Source organism: Panthera uncia (genome assembly GCF_023721935.1).
Source record: "Panthera uncia isolate 11264 chromosome B2 unlocalized genomic scaffold, Puncia_PCG_1.0 HiC_scaffold_24, whole genome shotgun sequence".
NCBI lineage: Eukaryota > Metazoa > Chordata > Mammalia > Carnivora > Felidae > Panthera > Panthera uncia.
The window spans coordinates 99,943,261-99,960,443 of record NW_026057580.1 but is presented as its reverse complement, the minus strand read 5'-3'; the positions used below and the strand labels follow the sequence as shown (position 1 = coordinate 99,960,443).

Sequence of the window (17,183 nt, the reverse complement as noted above, 5' to 3'; positions counted from 1 at the left end):
TCTAGATTTGCAGCACTTTTTGACAACTTTCCTACTTCTCCATACATCAGAGCAGGAATAATACTAGTACATTTCTCATTATAGTGTTATCATAATTAAATGAGTTAATGTATGCAAAGTGCTTAGAATAGCGCCTGGCATATAGTAGGTCCTAAACAAATGTGATTATCATCATCACCATCATCATTAGAATTACAGCTATGGTGAGCACAATTCTGAGAATCATCTCAAAAGAGGCGATTTCATAGAGCCAAGATGGAACATTTCTTTAGTGTAATGATTAACTTGTGGTTAGTTAACTTACTTGGTGACAATATTCTGCCAATTTGTCTAAAGTCAAAGGTTTGATTATCTTGTAGGCTGCATTGATTATCTGCTGGCTGCATTCCATGACCACGTGAAGACACTAATACTGACCAGCTGTATTCAACAAATTCTCTTGGTTTTAATAAAGGTTACAGGTAAGAAAATGTAAACTGATTAATCTAAATTCACGAATAATTTTAGAAAAAAATTAATGTACAAATATATTCCTATTGATCATAGTTTTGTCACATGGTCTTAATATAAGTTGTTAATTTTGTAGGAAAAAATAGACTCAGAGACAAAAAGTAACTTAAACAAGATCACATGATTACTTGGTGTCAGGGCTAGAACTCTCAGCCCCTATTTCTTTTTGTTTCATTTTTCCATTATTCTATATTCATTAAATATAGAATGCTCTTATTATCTTTGAGAACTTCCTATTTAAAAAATTCTATTTCTGTCATTATAGTTTATTATGCCATTATGGAAAATAGTTTCAATGACAGAATGTGGGATTTTAAGACCATCATAAGACTTTCTTATGAGAAAAATGAAAAGCCATTTTGAGGTATTGAGCACAGAAAGAGAGATATTACCTGACTTAATTTTTTTATTATTTACTTTTTTTCCTTTTTTTAACTTGTTTTATTTTGTATTTTTTTTTAATTTACATCCAAATTAGTTAGCACCTAGTGCAACAATGATTTCAGGAGTAGATTCTTTAACGCCCCTTACCCATTTAGCCCATCCACCCTCCCACAACCCCTCCAGTGACACTCAGTTTGTTCTCCATATTTATGAGTCTCTTCTGTTTTGTCCCCCTCCCTGTTTTTATATTATTTTTGTTTCCCTTCCCTTATGTTCATCTGTTTTGTCTCTTAAAGTCCTCATATGAGTGAAGTCATATGCTTTTTGTCTTTCTCTGACTGACTAATTTCACTTAGCATAATACCCTTCAGTTCCATCCATGTAGTTGCAAATGGCAAGATTTCATTCTTGTTGATTGCCAAGTAATACTCCATTTTATATATTTTTATATATTTTTATATATTTTTATTTATATATTTATTTTTTATATATTTTATATTTATATATTTTATATATTTTATATATTTATAATATATTTTATATATTTTATATATTTATATATTTATAATATATTTTATATATTTTATATATTTATATTTATATATTTTATTTTATATATTTATATATATATATTTTATATATATATAAATATATATATTATATACATACAAATACGCCACATCTTCTTTATCCATTCATCCATCGATGGACATTTGGGCTCTTTCCATACCTTGGCTATTGTTGATAGTGCTGCTATACACATGGGGGTGCATGTGTCCCTTTGAAACAGCACACCTGTATCCCGTGGATAAAATGCCTAGTATTGCAATTGCTGGGTCATAGGGTAGTTCTATTTTTAGTTTGTTGAGGAACCTCATACTGTTTTCCAGAGTGTCTGCACCAGCTTGCATTTCCACTGACTTAAGTTTTTAAAAGATCACTTTGCCTTAAGAACAGATGATGGGGAAGGGCAGGGATCAATTAGGAGGTTATCACCATAATCCAGATGAGGGATGATGGTGCCTTGGACTGGGATGGTAGCAATGAGAATGGCAGTAATTTGTCAAAGTCTGGATATGCTTGGATGGTAGCACTACAACATTTCCTTTTATGTTGGATGTGAAACATGAGAGAAAAGAGGGGTCATGAAGGCAAGAGAATATAGATCTTCATTCAGGAAGTTCTAATGCTTTTAACTAAATACCTTTTGCTGCAGTCTAAGCCATGACTTACTCATCCTCACCTCTATGCAAAGAGGTCCATCACCATCTTTGGTGATTCTGGAGGTAGCCAGAATCATACTATGTGCTGTGAAAAATACTGAACAATGGCTCCTGACCTCAAAGGAGTTTATCATTTAGTAAATGAACTCCTCTCCAAATAGAAGAGAGATATATTTAACAACACTGCAAATGTAGCCAGAAGTTGCACTTGATGTTAAACTGTAACCCTTCCGGGCACGCCTGAACAAATGAGAGAACCAAGCCCACCAAATGTCCATCTGGGATAGAATGTATTCCTCAGGAAGTGGAAGAATCAAACATCTGAAGGGAAAGCTAATTCTAGGTATGGTGTGGTGTTCCTGCTTGCCTTGGCTCCCTGTTCAGCTCCCTATGGACTCATGTATGAGTTCCTATCTCTTCCAGGGAAGGGAGAGAACTGTGAACAAAGAATAGAAAGGGCTATTTTCCCCCAAGTCCTCTAAGATATGAGAGTAACAGCCAATACTACTCTGATAGATGTCCATAGAATATAGCCCAGAAAGGCAGAGAAGCACCAAGTGTGGCAGGCTTTGGCATCTCAAGGACTCCATGCATCCTTGGCAATAACCACCGGTGCAGGGAACAGCATCCTCAGAAGCTCAGGTGTTCATTGTCGTCATGATTCCCTATGATGTGTCATTAGCACCCAGCAGAGATAGGGCAGACAGACAGAGGAATAAAAGAGGTAGATATCACATGTAACTGACCTTTTCACAAGCAAGCATCTGAGAGACTCAGAAATACTTGTCTGAACTCAGCTATTATTAGCAGGTAAGCAAGAGTCAGAGAGGTAAGTTTATATTGTCATCTTTGTTCAGCTTTAAAATAATGATGAAAGGGTCACCTGGGTGGCTCAGTCAGTTACGTGTCCAACTTTGGCTCAGGTCATGATCTCCCAGTTCGTGGATTTGAGCCCCACGTGGGGCTCTGTGCTGACAGTTCAGAGCCTGGAGCCTGCTTCGGATTCTGTCTCGCTCTCTCTGTGCCTCCCCCACTTGTGCTCTCCCTCTATCTCAAAGTTAATAAACATTAAAAAAAATTATGATGGGATGAGTTCTTTACACTCCAGGTACTCACTGCAACATTTTATATAATTATATTTCACAATTAGGCAGTCTGTATACCCCAAGGCTCACATATTTGCCACATCTGTTTAAAGTACCCAGAAATCAGGTAGATAGCCTCTTCATGGATGTTAAAGAGAATGAATTCTGGAAAAACAGACAACTGTTCTTTTGAAAAGGGTAAACATGAGAATATTTTTAAGACAAGTGTCCTTCATAAAAGCAGTCATTTTACAAAATCAATAAAAAGAACAAATCTGTATGTCCTGGTACACATATTACCAACCTTATTTTGTATAACACTTCAACAATGCTGCCTTCCTCCCTTTCACTCATAAAGGAAATAATATTCCATTTTTAAACACTCTTTTTTTTAAGACTTGCTAAGTGGCTTCACACAACTCCATCATGTTGAAGAAGCCAAAGTGACATTTTGTGGCACTGTGCCAATTTTACTCAAATTTAATAATTTTTTCTTAATCTTGAATTATATTTGACCTTAATTCCATTTCTCGTCATGAGAGAGTATTTGTTTGTTTGTTTATTTATTTAGTTGTATTTATATCCTACCTTCTTTTCAAAAGTCTCCTGTACCTCTAGTTCCAGATGATGATGAGATTAGTGTTACTACTATTATGGCATTTAACACGTCAAGGACAGAAGGAAAGGTCTGGTGGGGATGTATGTCCAAACCATTACTACTCGGCGTCCTAGAGAAGAGGGTCAGTGGTTGAGGTACTTCAGTAGGTGAGATATAGATTATATTCGAGCCAGTAGAGGAGATGAGAGGAGAAAAGGGAATCTGGAAGATGAGTGTGACAGAGTCAGGGATCAGTGGAGGCTTTCCCTTATGTAAATTCAGTAGGTTCCTTGGAAAAATTAAGCAGTTGCTTTGTGCAATATTTTTAGTAGGCAAATTAAACAAGACACCTGTTAGGTCAAAACCCTATGAAAAATACAATGACACTGAAAATCTATTCCCACAAAAGTGCATATCATATGATCCAGAAAGAAGAGCAGAGGTTTTGGAAGCCACCACCTACTGTCTCAGGAGTCACATGCTGAAAGCATCACTCAGCCATCCCACGCGTGCAAAAGAGCACATTGTCAGGTTCCACGGTTCAGCTGCATTTAGCCAGCCCTTCAAATTTCCTATCTTAATATATATTTCTATTTTCATTGCTACCCCTCCTCCACCAATACCCCATTAAGGCTTCCATGCTTTTTGAAGACATAAGCATGTGTGTGGTTTAGGGAGCTGGGGGTTGGGAAGGGCCAGAAGCAACTAAAAAGAATAATTCTCCAGAATAAAACATTCTGGCAACAACTTCCCATCTTTTTCTGAAGTAGTCTCATCATCTTGTCATTGACTGCCCTGCTCTTGTCTAGCAGGAAAATGACAATAGCCCTATTCTCCATGAGCTCTAGAGCAAAGGTTCAGCCCAGAAGACCCTGTCTGGAGTCAGGATGTCCAGATTTATGAGAGCAAGTATATGTGAGCCAAAGTGTACGTGTGGGGGGGGGGGTGTGTAAGAAAGAGAGACAGAGATTGAGATTTACCTTCCAATGAGGGAGAACTCTCCCACAACACCCAGGCGCCGCATGGCACTCAGGAGGCCTCGGACAGTCATGCCTTCGCAGAAGCAGACAACCACTCTGGCCTTGGGAAGCCTCTCCCGAAGCTTGCGCAGGAGTCGGTCAAAGCTCTTTTCCCCAGCATTGCTGTAGATTTTGTCTGAGTGGGCGATGCAGAGGCCTTCCTGGGCAGCCAGCTCTTTGAAAGCATCCATTCCGCTCTCCCCATAATTCCCTGTCCAGAAACAACCAGCAGATGTTCAAGACAACCTGGCAGCACAGCAGTTACAAGCTTGAATAAAGGCTCATTAGTTGCAAGGAATGGAGAGGACAGACTTGCCAAATAATTTGTAAATATAACTGGAACTGAAGGAAGATCTGGATGGATTCAAGAGAGTAATCAACTGTAATCAAACTATCAACTATGAAAATAATGAGAAACTATCTAACCTGGCATCCACGGTGAAACAAGTTTTGAGAAATAAAGGACTACTGCCCTATTTTACAACAGCAATCAGTAATGGTTGTCACAGATTTTAGCAATGTAGGAAAGATCACCATATTGGGGTAAGAGGTCAACCAGCACAACGAGAAGCCCTGTTTATTTGAGGGCTCACTTCTCTAGCTTCCAGTTAAGAGGCAGACACTCATGGTGACAGCAAACCCTGAAGAGGAAGAAAAACGAATGGGACACTTGGCCAGGTCAGAATAAGTAGACAAGACCTAGCTTCATGGTTTAGTCAAAATCCACCATCCTCTGATGAAGTGATAGGATGATGGGAGATTTGGCCTTATTTAACTATCATTCTAAGATAAAATGTACTTGAAGAACTCATAGAAATCAATGAAATAAAACAAATACCACCTTGTGCCAGTTTCCCATTTCTCTATTTCACTGCTGATTCTAGCCCCCACCTTAGTGTCCTCTGTACCTCTACCCGCTTTCCCCAAGTTTGGGCATTTCGACACCTGTGTAGATGATCCAAAACCACATCCTCCAAGTTTCTCAACCCCCTCCATCCAATGATATTTTCTATAACCCTCTTACCTCCATGGTCACACTTTGACCTTGTTGTCACGAATGTTTCCAATATCTCTGAATATAGATGTCAAACATCCCAGTCTCTGTTTATACCCTCTTATCTTTCAAGCTCATATATTCTGCTACCCCTACTCCAACATTTCTTCAACTTTATGAAAACCTCAAATCCATTGACTTCCCAATCTTTCTTTCCATCCTTCCTCTCCTTTGCCTCTTAGCCCATCTCATATCTTAAAGGAGTGATTATAAGGATAGGCTGTTTCCTCATAATCCTTATAATCCTCATAATCACTCCCTTACAAATTCCTTAACTCCTTTGTGTCCTCCTGACAAACCTCAATGCTAGTTAAAACAAACCATTCACCTATTCCATGTCTCCACTTGAGGACCTAAGTATGCCTGGAAAAAATTCAAAATCTTGATGACTGGTCTTATTAAAAATTCATAAGCATTCACACCAAAAGGGGCATTTAATATTGCAAGAAAATTATACTACATCTCCTCCATAAATAAAATCTCCTAGTCCCTAACATGATAATTTCATCCTTACTCTTCCCTCCTTAAATCTCCAAACTATTGGCCCCACCTCTGACCCTCATCTCAGCTGGGATCTTCATTTCATATTTCAATAAGAACACAGAAACAATCCAACAAAAACTAACTCAGCCACACATCACAACATCTACAAAGTTTTCTTTGTTGGCACTCATTTCTCTGGCATTTCTCCTGCTGCAAATTTGAAGTGTTTCCATCTTAGGATAGAGCCAACTCTTACTCAGAAATACTAGGTCTCATTGCTTTTTGTCTATTCAAGAACTTTATCCTGCAATTGTCCCTTCTCTTTGCTAAAAATCAACTATTTCCTTCTACTGGTGTCAGTAAAAAATAAAAACTAAAAATTTTTGGACTCTTTTTCCCACTTGAGTTACTATCTCATTTGCCACTCCTACTCACAACCTAGGTCTGTGTGTTTGCCTCAGCATCTGCCATGCTCTCCTTTATCACCCTTCCCATAACCTCAGAATCTTCTCTTGTCAAGGTCACCAAAAAATTCCCTGTTGCCTATTTTATGATCTGTTCTGTCTTCGTCTTTATTTACCACCAAGGTGCATTCAACAGCTGGCCACACCCTCCATGATATCCTCTCAGTATCAGTCTCTGTAATGCATCCTTTCATGATTTACTCACCACTTACTGACTACTCCTTGATGAGCAGAGGATTTTCCTCCTCTGCTCAGCCTAGAATATTGTCATGCCAGGACCTGGTCACATTCAGTCACATTCCTTCAAACAGCATTTGAATATTATGGATAAATCCCAAATGTAGGTCTGCAGACCAGACTCCCCTTTGGAGCAAAAGATAGTACACTCAATTGTACCCTTGATATATCCACTTATATACATGTTAAAGTTAACATATTTGAAATAGAATGTTTTCCCTCTCCACCTTGTAAATCTGCTCTTTCCAGGCATCTGCTGTTAGTAACTAATGCCATTGCCCACCACACTGCTCAATAACAAAGTTTAGGAACTCTTGATTTCTAGCTTTCTCCCATGTTCCAGATCCATTCCACAGACTGTTCTAAAACATTTCTAAGCTAGTCTCCTCCATTTCAACCTCAGCCATCCTAAACCAAGTGTCTTAGGTCAGGTTCCCTAAAAGCAGAGCTGAGATGAAGCTTCTTGTTCAAGTTACTTATTGAGAAGAAGAGGAGCTAGAGAATCAGGGAAGGACAGGTCAGGAATCCTAAGCAGGAATGTCATCTCAGCTACTGATAAGCTTCAGTATGATTCCACAAAAAAGTGTTACAGCAAAAACTGTAGCACAAAGTTAGCCCCACCTTTAGGCAACAGGACCCCTTTGCCACTTGGTCATTGGCTAAGGTCCATGAGAAGGGAGGGGAGTTGTAGCCTCCCAGGAAGGAGTCGGCCAAGATTTATAAAAGCTTACTTTCATAGTAGCTGGGAGATTGGTGTACAAGGCAGCTACATGTAATCTGGACAGGCCATTAACAGCCTCCTCTATTCCAAGTAACTGTCAGTTCTTGCCTTCACAACTATCCTATCCTCTGATTGGTCTCCTTGCGTCTATTCTTGTTCCCAATGATTCATTCCACCCCTAATAAACAGAGTGATCAGTTAAGGTATAAATCAGATTATATCACTTCTCTTCAAAAAGCTTCAATCACTTTCCAGCATACTTAGAATGATACCAGAACTCCCTCTCCCGAACTACCAGCCCTTTACATGGACTGAGCCTTCCAACTTGTCCACTCTCATCTCTGCTCACTTCCCCTCTCCCACCTTCTCTAGACCATAGCCTTCTTTCTCTCCTTGGAATACTGCAAACTCACTCATGCCTCTATATTACCTGTTTCCATCACCTGAAAAGATAATTTTCTACAGATGTTCTTATCAACCTTTCTCAATATAAATGTCATCCCTTCTGAAAAACTTTTCCTGATCAGTTATCTTAAAGAAACCTCCCAGTAAATCCTGTTCATGTCCCTTGATTTTATCTTATAACCTATATTTGACACTTTTTCTTGTTAATTTTTCTCTTCCCTCTAGAATATAAGCTCCATGAGAACGCCTCTTTGTGCCTCACCCAATGATGTATCCCTAATACTGAGAACAGTTCTAGACACTTAATAAACGGTAAAAGTGCATTTGTTCTAACAGCACAATACAAAAAGGAACAAAGGTTGTAAATAAGCAACTTGAAAAAAATAAGCAAAAGTGGGTGATAAGCATATGAAAAAAATTACTGGCTCTCATTAATTATCAAGACAGTGCCACTAAAACAAGATATTTTTTCACCTATCAGATTGCCAGAATTACAAAAATTAATAATATTTAATGTTGACAAGACACGAATACATTTACTTTTGGTGAAAGCAGTTCAAACTTTTGGCAGACAATTTGGTAGTAGTTTTCAAATATTTTTGAGGTAAATATCAATATTCAATATATACATTATATAATAAATACATTAATGGTTAAATACATCTATAGTTAAGTCAAAATAATTTAAAAGAATAGTATTATCCCCCCCCCCCCGGCAAAAAAGGACATAGGACTTAAAGTTCAACATCTATAAAAGTTTCATGGGCACTGTAATAAAACCTAATGAGTTTCCTATATTGTTGAAAAGGAAGCTTTCTCATTTCCTTTTTCATAAGATTAAATTATCAGCTAATGTATTTTCCTTTTAATTTAACCATCTTTAGTGGCGTAGTCCAGTCCATTGAAGCCCAAATGGAAGGACTGATGCATCACAAAATCCTCAGCTCCATGGACTGTGGAAACACATCATGGCTCATACAAGAGGCATTGACTGATTGTAAGCATGAAAACTAACTGGCAAGTGGACGCTCATTTGTCTACAGAAGAGGGTTTGAGAAAGGATATCAGATGCCACTTTCCCATAGTAAGTACACATTCAAGAATCTACAAGGTACACAAATACCACTAGCCAAGTCTCTTAGGAAAAGCACTAACATCAGTTTGTCAGAAGATGTTGTTACAAGGGCAATAACTTCATTGCTAAAGTGCCTTGCTTGGATTTCAATTACAGAAAACTATTTCATTCCCTTCTTAAAATACATGCAGATTAACTGAACAGGAATTTTTCAGGTATTCAAATAACAAAATCTTTGTTTTCTAAATCTAGTAAAGACCTTAGATATACTCTAAACCCCTCAGGTTACAGACAAGGAGATTGAACCACAGACGCTCAATGGCTCACCAATGAGCATGAAGCTTATTGTGTTAGAACTAGAGCAGTTCTGAATGACTTGACTCCTAGGTTACTGCTCATTTTTCTTAATAGCAAAAGTCATTTAAATGTGCATGTTTTCATAATCAAAAAAAAGTCTGCATAGGTCAATTGGTTTCATAAAATATTTGTGCCATTTTCTGTATTCATATTTTCTTGCTCACAGACCAATCATTCATTATAGAAATTGATAGCTGAATATCATGCATTGGGCCATGTTTAAACTGCCTGTTTTTCTCATTGTACCTAGAAGTCTCCAAAGTAGCACATAAATTTCCATGAGAAGAGTTCTAATATAGGAAAAACAACAATAATAACTTGTACTTTTATAAATCTTTATACTTTAAAATTTGAATTCATAAACATTATCTTCCTTGACTCTTAGAACAACAGCCCTATTGTACTCATTATATTGATAATAGTACTAGATGCAAAGACCATAAAAAATGGGACAAAAATTCCTACAGGAAGTTTAAAATCATGTTACTTTCACTTAGCAACAGAACTAATGACATGACATGGACAAGCATAAGTATCTAATAGAGGTGCTATGGATTAGGAATCAGGAAATCCCACCTAAAGAATGTGCCACTCGTTGGAAAGGATATGGAGAAAAGGGAACCTTTGTATTCCATTGCTGGGAATACAAATTGGCATAGCCATTAGGAAAACAGTATGAGGTTCTTTAACACATTCTGAATAGAACTACCATATGATCCAGCAAGACCATTGCTAAGTATATATTTAAAGGAAGTAAAATCAGTATTTCAAGGAGATATCTGCACTTCTATATTCATGGCAGCAGTATTCACAACAGCCAAGGTATGAAAACAACCTAAGTTTCCATCAGTGGATGAAAGCAAAACGAAAATGTGGTCGAGATATATGATGGAATATTACCCATAAATAAAAGGAAATCCTGCCATTTGCAACAACATGGCTGAACCTGGAGGACGTTATCCTAAGTGAAATAAGCCAGACATAGAAAGACAAATACTACAGGATCTTACTTATGTGTAGAATCTGAAAGAGCCAAACCCATAGAGCCAGAGAGTAGAATAGTCGTTACCAAGGGTGGAAGAGTGGAAAAAATGAGAAGATATTGGTCAAAGGGTACAAACATTCAGTTTTGAAATGAGTGAGCCCATATGTAGTTAATGATATTTATTATATACTTGAAATTTGCTAAAAGAATAGATCTTAAATGATCTTACCATCAGACACACACACACAAACACACACACACACACACACACACACACACAGACATGTAACTATGTGAGGTAATGGTTGGCTGTGTGAATTAACTTGATTGTGGTAATCATTTCACAATGTATATGTCTATCAAACCATTACATAGTAAACTTTAAATATCTACAGTTTTATTTGTCAATTATACCTCAAGAAAACTGGGGGCACCTTTATTCTGTGTCTTAAAATATGAATAGATTTTCAACAGATAGAAAGAAAACTGGAGGACAGGTCTTCTTTGCCTCTCTCCCAGGTTATGAGCAAACAATGCCAGACTGAAACTAAAACACCCAGCACTGAGCCCACCTCTGCCTCCTCTCCCCCTTCCATTCTGCCGCACAGGCCTCCTCTTGCCTTCCCTGGTTTTGAAGAACTTATCTAGATAGTTCTGTGTGCAACCCTAAAAGGAGCTGTGAGTGTATAAAGAACTGACTCTAAACAAAACTCTCAAAAAATAAAGGGCTATGTAATTGTAAACACTTAGACTTGGTAGAGAGCGGCAAATTTTCATTCAATTAGCAAATAGTTTATTGAACTCTCAACTCAAAAATTTTCTTGGGCTCTACACTTAAAGAGTTGCCAAGAAATACTGGACATTGACTCTTCCTTCAATTTGATGAATATTTACTACGTGTCTGGCACTGTGCTACACATCTTAGCATTTCATTAATTCATCACAACTCATAAAAAAAGTTTTACAGAGGAGGGCATAGAAGCTGTATAATGTTAAGTAACTTGTTCAAGGTCAACAGTGGTGGATCTAGGATTTCACATCTAACTCGGAACTTCTTGCTTATCACCATCCCTTCACACTGCCTCCTACATGAACTTATACATAGTGTGAGAGTATGACACAACCACACAAAATATAGCAGCAGTAATAAGTTATAAATGCTTCATGGGAAATGAAAAATAGCATAATACCAAATCTCGGAATAAGAAAACAGAGATGATCAGAGAATGCCTCTTTGAAAAGTAGAAATGAAACTGGGCTTTGAAGAACGTAAGCAAGAGAGTGGCATTCAGGGTGAATGGGAGCAAATGAGAAACCACAAAAAAGATTTTTAGAGGCAAAGAGTAGAGAAGTCCCACTGGAGCAGAAGGCTCATGGTTTATAGAACTACACTCTGTATAACAGATCCCTAGAAGCATCTGGCATACCACTACAAGATTGCAACATGGAAATGTGCTATATGGTACTGTGTTGTAACAGATTTTATAACAGACTTTATCACTGTTATAATGTTGCCTAAATCCTAGAGAGTGAGCGAGAAAGGGAAGAGTGGCATCTGACAAAGCCCATAAAATATAATAATAAAATATGTTGAAAACCTTAATTCCTATCTTATGTGACAAAATAAACTGCAGAGTAAATCAAGATTTTCCATAAAACGAAGCTTCTAAATAGAACCTAAGGGGAAGATATATGAGAGAGAACATGGGGTTTACAAAGAAATTCCCATTGTTTGAAAAGTAATTTAAAATTTTAAATATAACAGAACTAAACATTATTGTCTATACAGAGCAGAGTTTTAAAAGGTACTGAAAATGGGGGTAAAAAATAGAACTATCTCAGGAGAGAAAAAATAATCATTATAACTCTGAGTTTTCTAAGCTACATATGATTTTAAAGTTATATATGATTATCCAACCAGATCAACAGACATTCATTCATAAAAGATTGATTTCTAGTGATTTGGTAGCTAAATTTCATTGAGCAAGCAAGCTATAAAACAAAATTGTGTTGGATTTCATAATGTCTTGTATGAACTGCCACCATGGCAAAAAGTAGGCAAAGAAGACTAGTCCTTACATCGGTCATTTTTTTTCTTCTACTCTTAAAATTAACTGGGGACATATTTAAGATACAATCTCAGCTCCATTTGGTGGCTATACTCACATTTCGGCCATTATATTGAACCAAGTTCAAGCCCTGTTATTACACCTTCATAAATTATCCTGGTCAAACAAATACATTCGACACAGCTCATCCCTATGTATTTATACATCAGTTATATGAGCAGAAACATTCATACAGGGAAAATACATAGATATTTCTTCACTTCCCTTAATGAAAAAAAAATGCTTTTGTTTTGAAAGATCCATCAGTATCATGCTTTAGACTTCCTTAATCCCTGCTCTATTTCATGCTTATACCTTACAAACCTCTTTTGGTATTCCATAGTCGTAGCAGGCTCCCAGATGATGAAACCCCTTCGTTTGTGAACTAGTCCCTGTCTGACAGCTTGAAAACTTAACGACTTTGCCTCCTGGGACATCTTGGGCAAGTAGGATAATGACCCATTTTGAAAAGAATTATGAAGAAATTTGTTTTCACAGCACCTTCTGGGAACCTATTACAATATTCAATAATTATCACTATCAGGAAATTCTTCTTTTTGATGTAAATTCCTTACAGTGAAATCTAAGTTCATTCTCTGTTCGTTTTTAGTGAAGAAAGATACCAGCTGGTATGAATTTGGTTTTTTGTTTTGTTTTGTTTTGTTTTGTTGTGTTGTGTTTTTTTGAAATCTTTCTGGAAGCCACAATTCAGTTTTCTCTTCTCCCAGAAAAACAGTCCCTGTTACTTCCACCTTTCCTGACAACCTTTTAATTTGTCTGGTTCTCCCACTTCAAACCTAAAAAATGTTATGGCTCCCTTGCCTCCATCCCGATACCTGCAGGCAGCATTATGGGTCTGGCCAATCAGAGTCAGAGGAAGGTGAGTCATCAGCTACATTAGGGGCAGTAAGGGAATTTATATGCAAGGTCAGTGAAGGAACTGCCTCACACAAAGCATTCAAAGGAAAAAGGGATCACTTTTATGAGCAATTTCCCAGCCTGACCCCCAACAACCACAGTTTGGGCAGGTATAGTTATAGCACCCAAGTGGAAGAAGGAAATTTATCAAAAAGTGACTGTCATCTCTATGCAATAGGATGGAACCAAGTAATCTTGCCCTTTTGCCACATCAAGTTTCCAGGTATGTATTACAGGTGAGTGAATAAGAGGATGAATCTTGGAGGCAGATCAACCTGGTTTGAATCCTGGATCTTGATAAAGACATAGAGAGCCTTTAAAGTGCTTTCTTTAAGCTTTGGTTTCCTCTTGTGTAAAATGGGGATCACAATAGGCATCACAAAGACTTGTCATGATTATTAAATCATATGTGTTAATAAATACAAAGTTCCCAGACATACAAAAAGTTCAGGGAGTGGTGTCTATTTTTACTTTCCATCCATGCCTCTCCCAAGTTGTAGAATCTAAAATTGGACATGAGCTTTAGCAATGACCCAAGAGCTTTAGATTCCTTTATTTCCATGTTCCTATTTATAAAGCCCAATCTTGTGATTTTTTTTTTAACTACAGTGCTTTGCTCTCCATTCATGGTCACCTTGTTTCCAGGTTGTCCCTAATTTATTTTTTCTACCAGCCTTGAGCAAAGCAATTCCTCCCCTATTTTATTTTTGCACTTTGGGTACTTACATGCAATGCATTCAGAAGTCTATGTTTGTCTACATTGAATCTCTGTCACTGAGTCTTTTAAGTCATAACTGTCTCGTATCTATTTTAGAGCTTTACACAATCACCCAGTTTGTTGTTTCTCTCACTCGAATCCTTTATAATATGGAGAAAGAAGTTAAGAGAAGAAAAAAACTGGTATAAAAATACAAAAGGAGATCATTATTCCTGCAGAAAAGCCACATTTTTCCATTTCAGTTTTCACATGAAGGAAAGGGGTTCACAGAGGCAGCTCCTGTCACACCTGTCCACTCTTTCTGCCTATCTGGTTTTATATATACAAACAAACCTGAGAAGATTATATACAGCAACAAGTTCAGAATAAGTACCCCAATACACACACACACACACACACACACACACACACTAAAATTATGTATATATTTTAATGATAACACAGTGCTGGCAAGAGTTCAAGGAAATAAGCACTCTCATATACTACCAATGGTAGCATAAACTGTTCCCATCTTTTTGGTAAAAAATTTATAATATAGATGTTTTAAATCATATTTGTACTTCTTGACTCAAAAAATTAGTTTTCAGTAATTAATTTCGTTGCCACCAAGTTCTAGTTATAAGGATGTCCATCACAGCACGTAATTGGAAAACATAACAGAAACAAACAAAAAAAACCCTTGTGCTCTACCGTAGAAGATTGGTTGAATAATTATTGTGTATTTACATTAAAAACACATGCAACCATTTCAAAGATGATGTAAAATTGTTTGATGTCATCAAAAATACTTATATTGTTAAGTACAAAAAAATTAAAAATAGTACACAAAGTGCAAAATTTTACATTTTAAAAGTACAATTTTTACTGTGTATTTACATTTATATAGAGAGAAAGTAAAGAATATGCATGAATTTTTTTTTAATTTTATTTTTTAGTAGCGTCTGGTGCAATGATGATTTCAGGAGTAGATGCCTTAGTGCCCCTTATGCATTTAGCCCATCCTCCCCTCCCACAACCCCTCCAGCAACCCTCAGTTTGTTCTCCATATTTATGAGTCTCTGTTTTGTCCCCATCCCTGTTTTTGCATTATTTTTGTTTCCCTTCCCTTATGTTCATCTGTTTTGTCTCTTAAAGTCCTCATATGATTGAAGTCATATGATTTTTGTCTTTCTCTGACTAATTTCACTTAGCATAATACCCTCCAGTTCCATCCACATAGTTATGCATGAAAATGTTAACAGTGTTTTTCTGTAGATGGTAGAATCATATGTAATTATGTTTTTATATTTTTATTATCTTTGTCTTCTAACTTATCTACAATAATCATGAATTATTTTGTTAATAAAAATGATTGGAATAAAATACATATGGTACGGTTTTCATCTGAATATCATGCTAACCATAGCTATTATGGGGTATATGAGAAATTTTTTCAGAAGGGAAATGAGCCTCTCATAATGACAGCATAACAATATTTCTTCCTAAAAAAAAAAAAATAAGAAATACTAAGGCTATAATGAATGTCCATAGCAAAGTTGACCATAGACCTTGTGCTATTTCCTGAGATATCTAATCTACATATTTGGATTGAGAGAGCATGTGTAATACATATGGCTCTTATGTTTGGGACCCTGAAATGTGAAATGAGCTGCCCTAATTTATTAAGAAGTTTCTCTCTCCCCCCTCTCTCTCTCTCTTTAATATCTAATGAGATTTAGTCTGGGAGATGTAAATTTCCTCATCTACTGAGCTTCTGCCCTAACAAAAAGGTATAAAAGGCTCTGAACACCCTGTCTGCTGTAAACTTCCTACAAGCACTAGGCTACAGGGCTGGCCATCTCTTCTCCATGACAAGGAAGCACTTCAGGTTGAGACCAGGGTGGCTGGCCCCTTAAAGTCTCTCCCCTTTGAACAAAGGACTAGAAGCAGTGTGAATAATGCCTTAATATTATTTGGGCATTATTTCTAATAGGGAATAAAGTAAATAAAGCCTGTTTAACCAGTTTCCGTGTCTTGGTGTCTTGAACATTCTGTCTGAAGTTAAAACATATTGAAATATAGCTTGGCCCGGGAAGGGTAAACAACACTAATATTACCAGATCCTAAAGCAATGGTATAGGGTGAAAATTGATAGAGATACTATTATGTCTTAATCATCTTCTTTTAACTTCACTACACCCTTATTACCTCATTTGGCCATAGTTATCTCCATTCACAAAGGAATCTGAGACCTAACAACATAAAGCAACTTACCCAAAAATTGTCACAGCTGCAATTTGAATTCAGATATGTCCTGACTCTGAAGTCTATGGCTTTTAATTACCTACCCCCTGGCATAGTTGTTGTTTCAAACTCTAGTCGTTTCCTCCATATTACCCATTCGCGTATCCTTCCTCACTAAAAAATACCTGATTATGTCTGGGGTGACTGTGCATAGCCAAAAATATCTACTTTCCCATAGTCCCTTGTGGATAGAGATGCAGATGTGACCCAGTTCCAGACAAGGAGATTTAAGGCTAGGTGAGGCTTCTGGGAAATTTTTGAAAAGGTCAGATGGCACGCATGCTCCTGGGGCCTTTTTTTTTCCCTTCTCTCTATGCCAGTAGATGAACCTGAGCCTGGAGGTGCAGCAGCCATGCAGTAACAGTGAGGGGTGAACTATGAGGAGGAAGCATACACATGAAGCCTGGGGCAGCAGAAGACAGAGCAGCCGGGTACCTGGTAGCATTCCTGTGCTTCATTCTGCTCCTGGACTCCCTTCCTCTGGATGCTTTCTTGCATAAGAATGAGAGATGAATCCGTACCTGCTAAGCTACCTTTAAGATGGTTTTCTACTATT

The 17,183-nt window shown here is 37.3% G+C and overlaps 1 protein-coding gene across 2 annotated transcripts in view; it reads right to left on the bottom strand.

Annotated features, from left to right (window-relative positions):
• Positions 1–17,183, bottom strand: part of GRM1 (glutamate metabotropic receptor 1) — a 419,295-nt gene that overhangs the window by 296,249 nt on the left and 105,863 nt on the right. For both annotated transcript variants that reach the window (XM_049654488.1, XM_049654489.1), the window contains exon 2: positions 4,781–5,030. In XM_049654488.1, the coding sequence (XP_049510445.1) occupies positions 4,781–5,030 (250 nt within the window). The remainder of the gene's footprint in view (positions 1–4,780; positions 5,031–17,183) is intronic.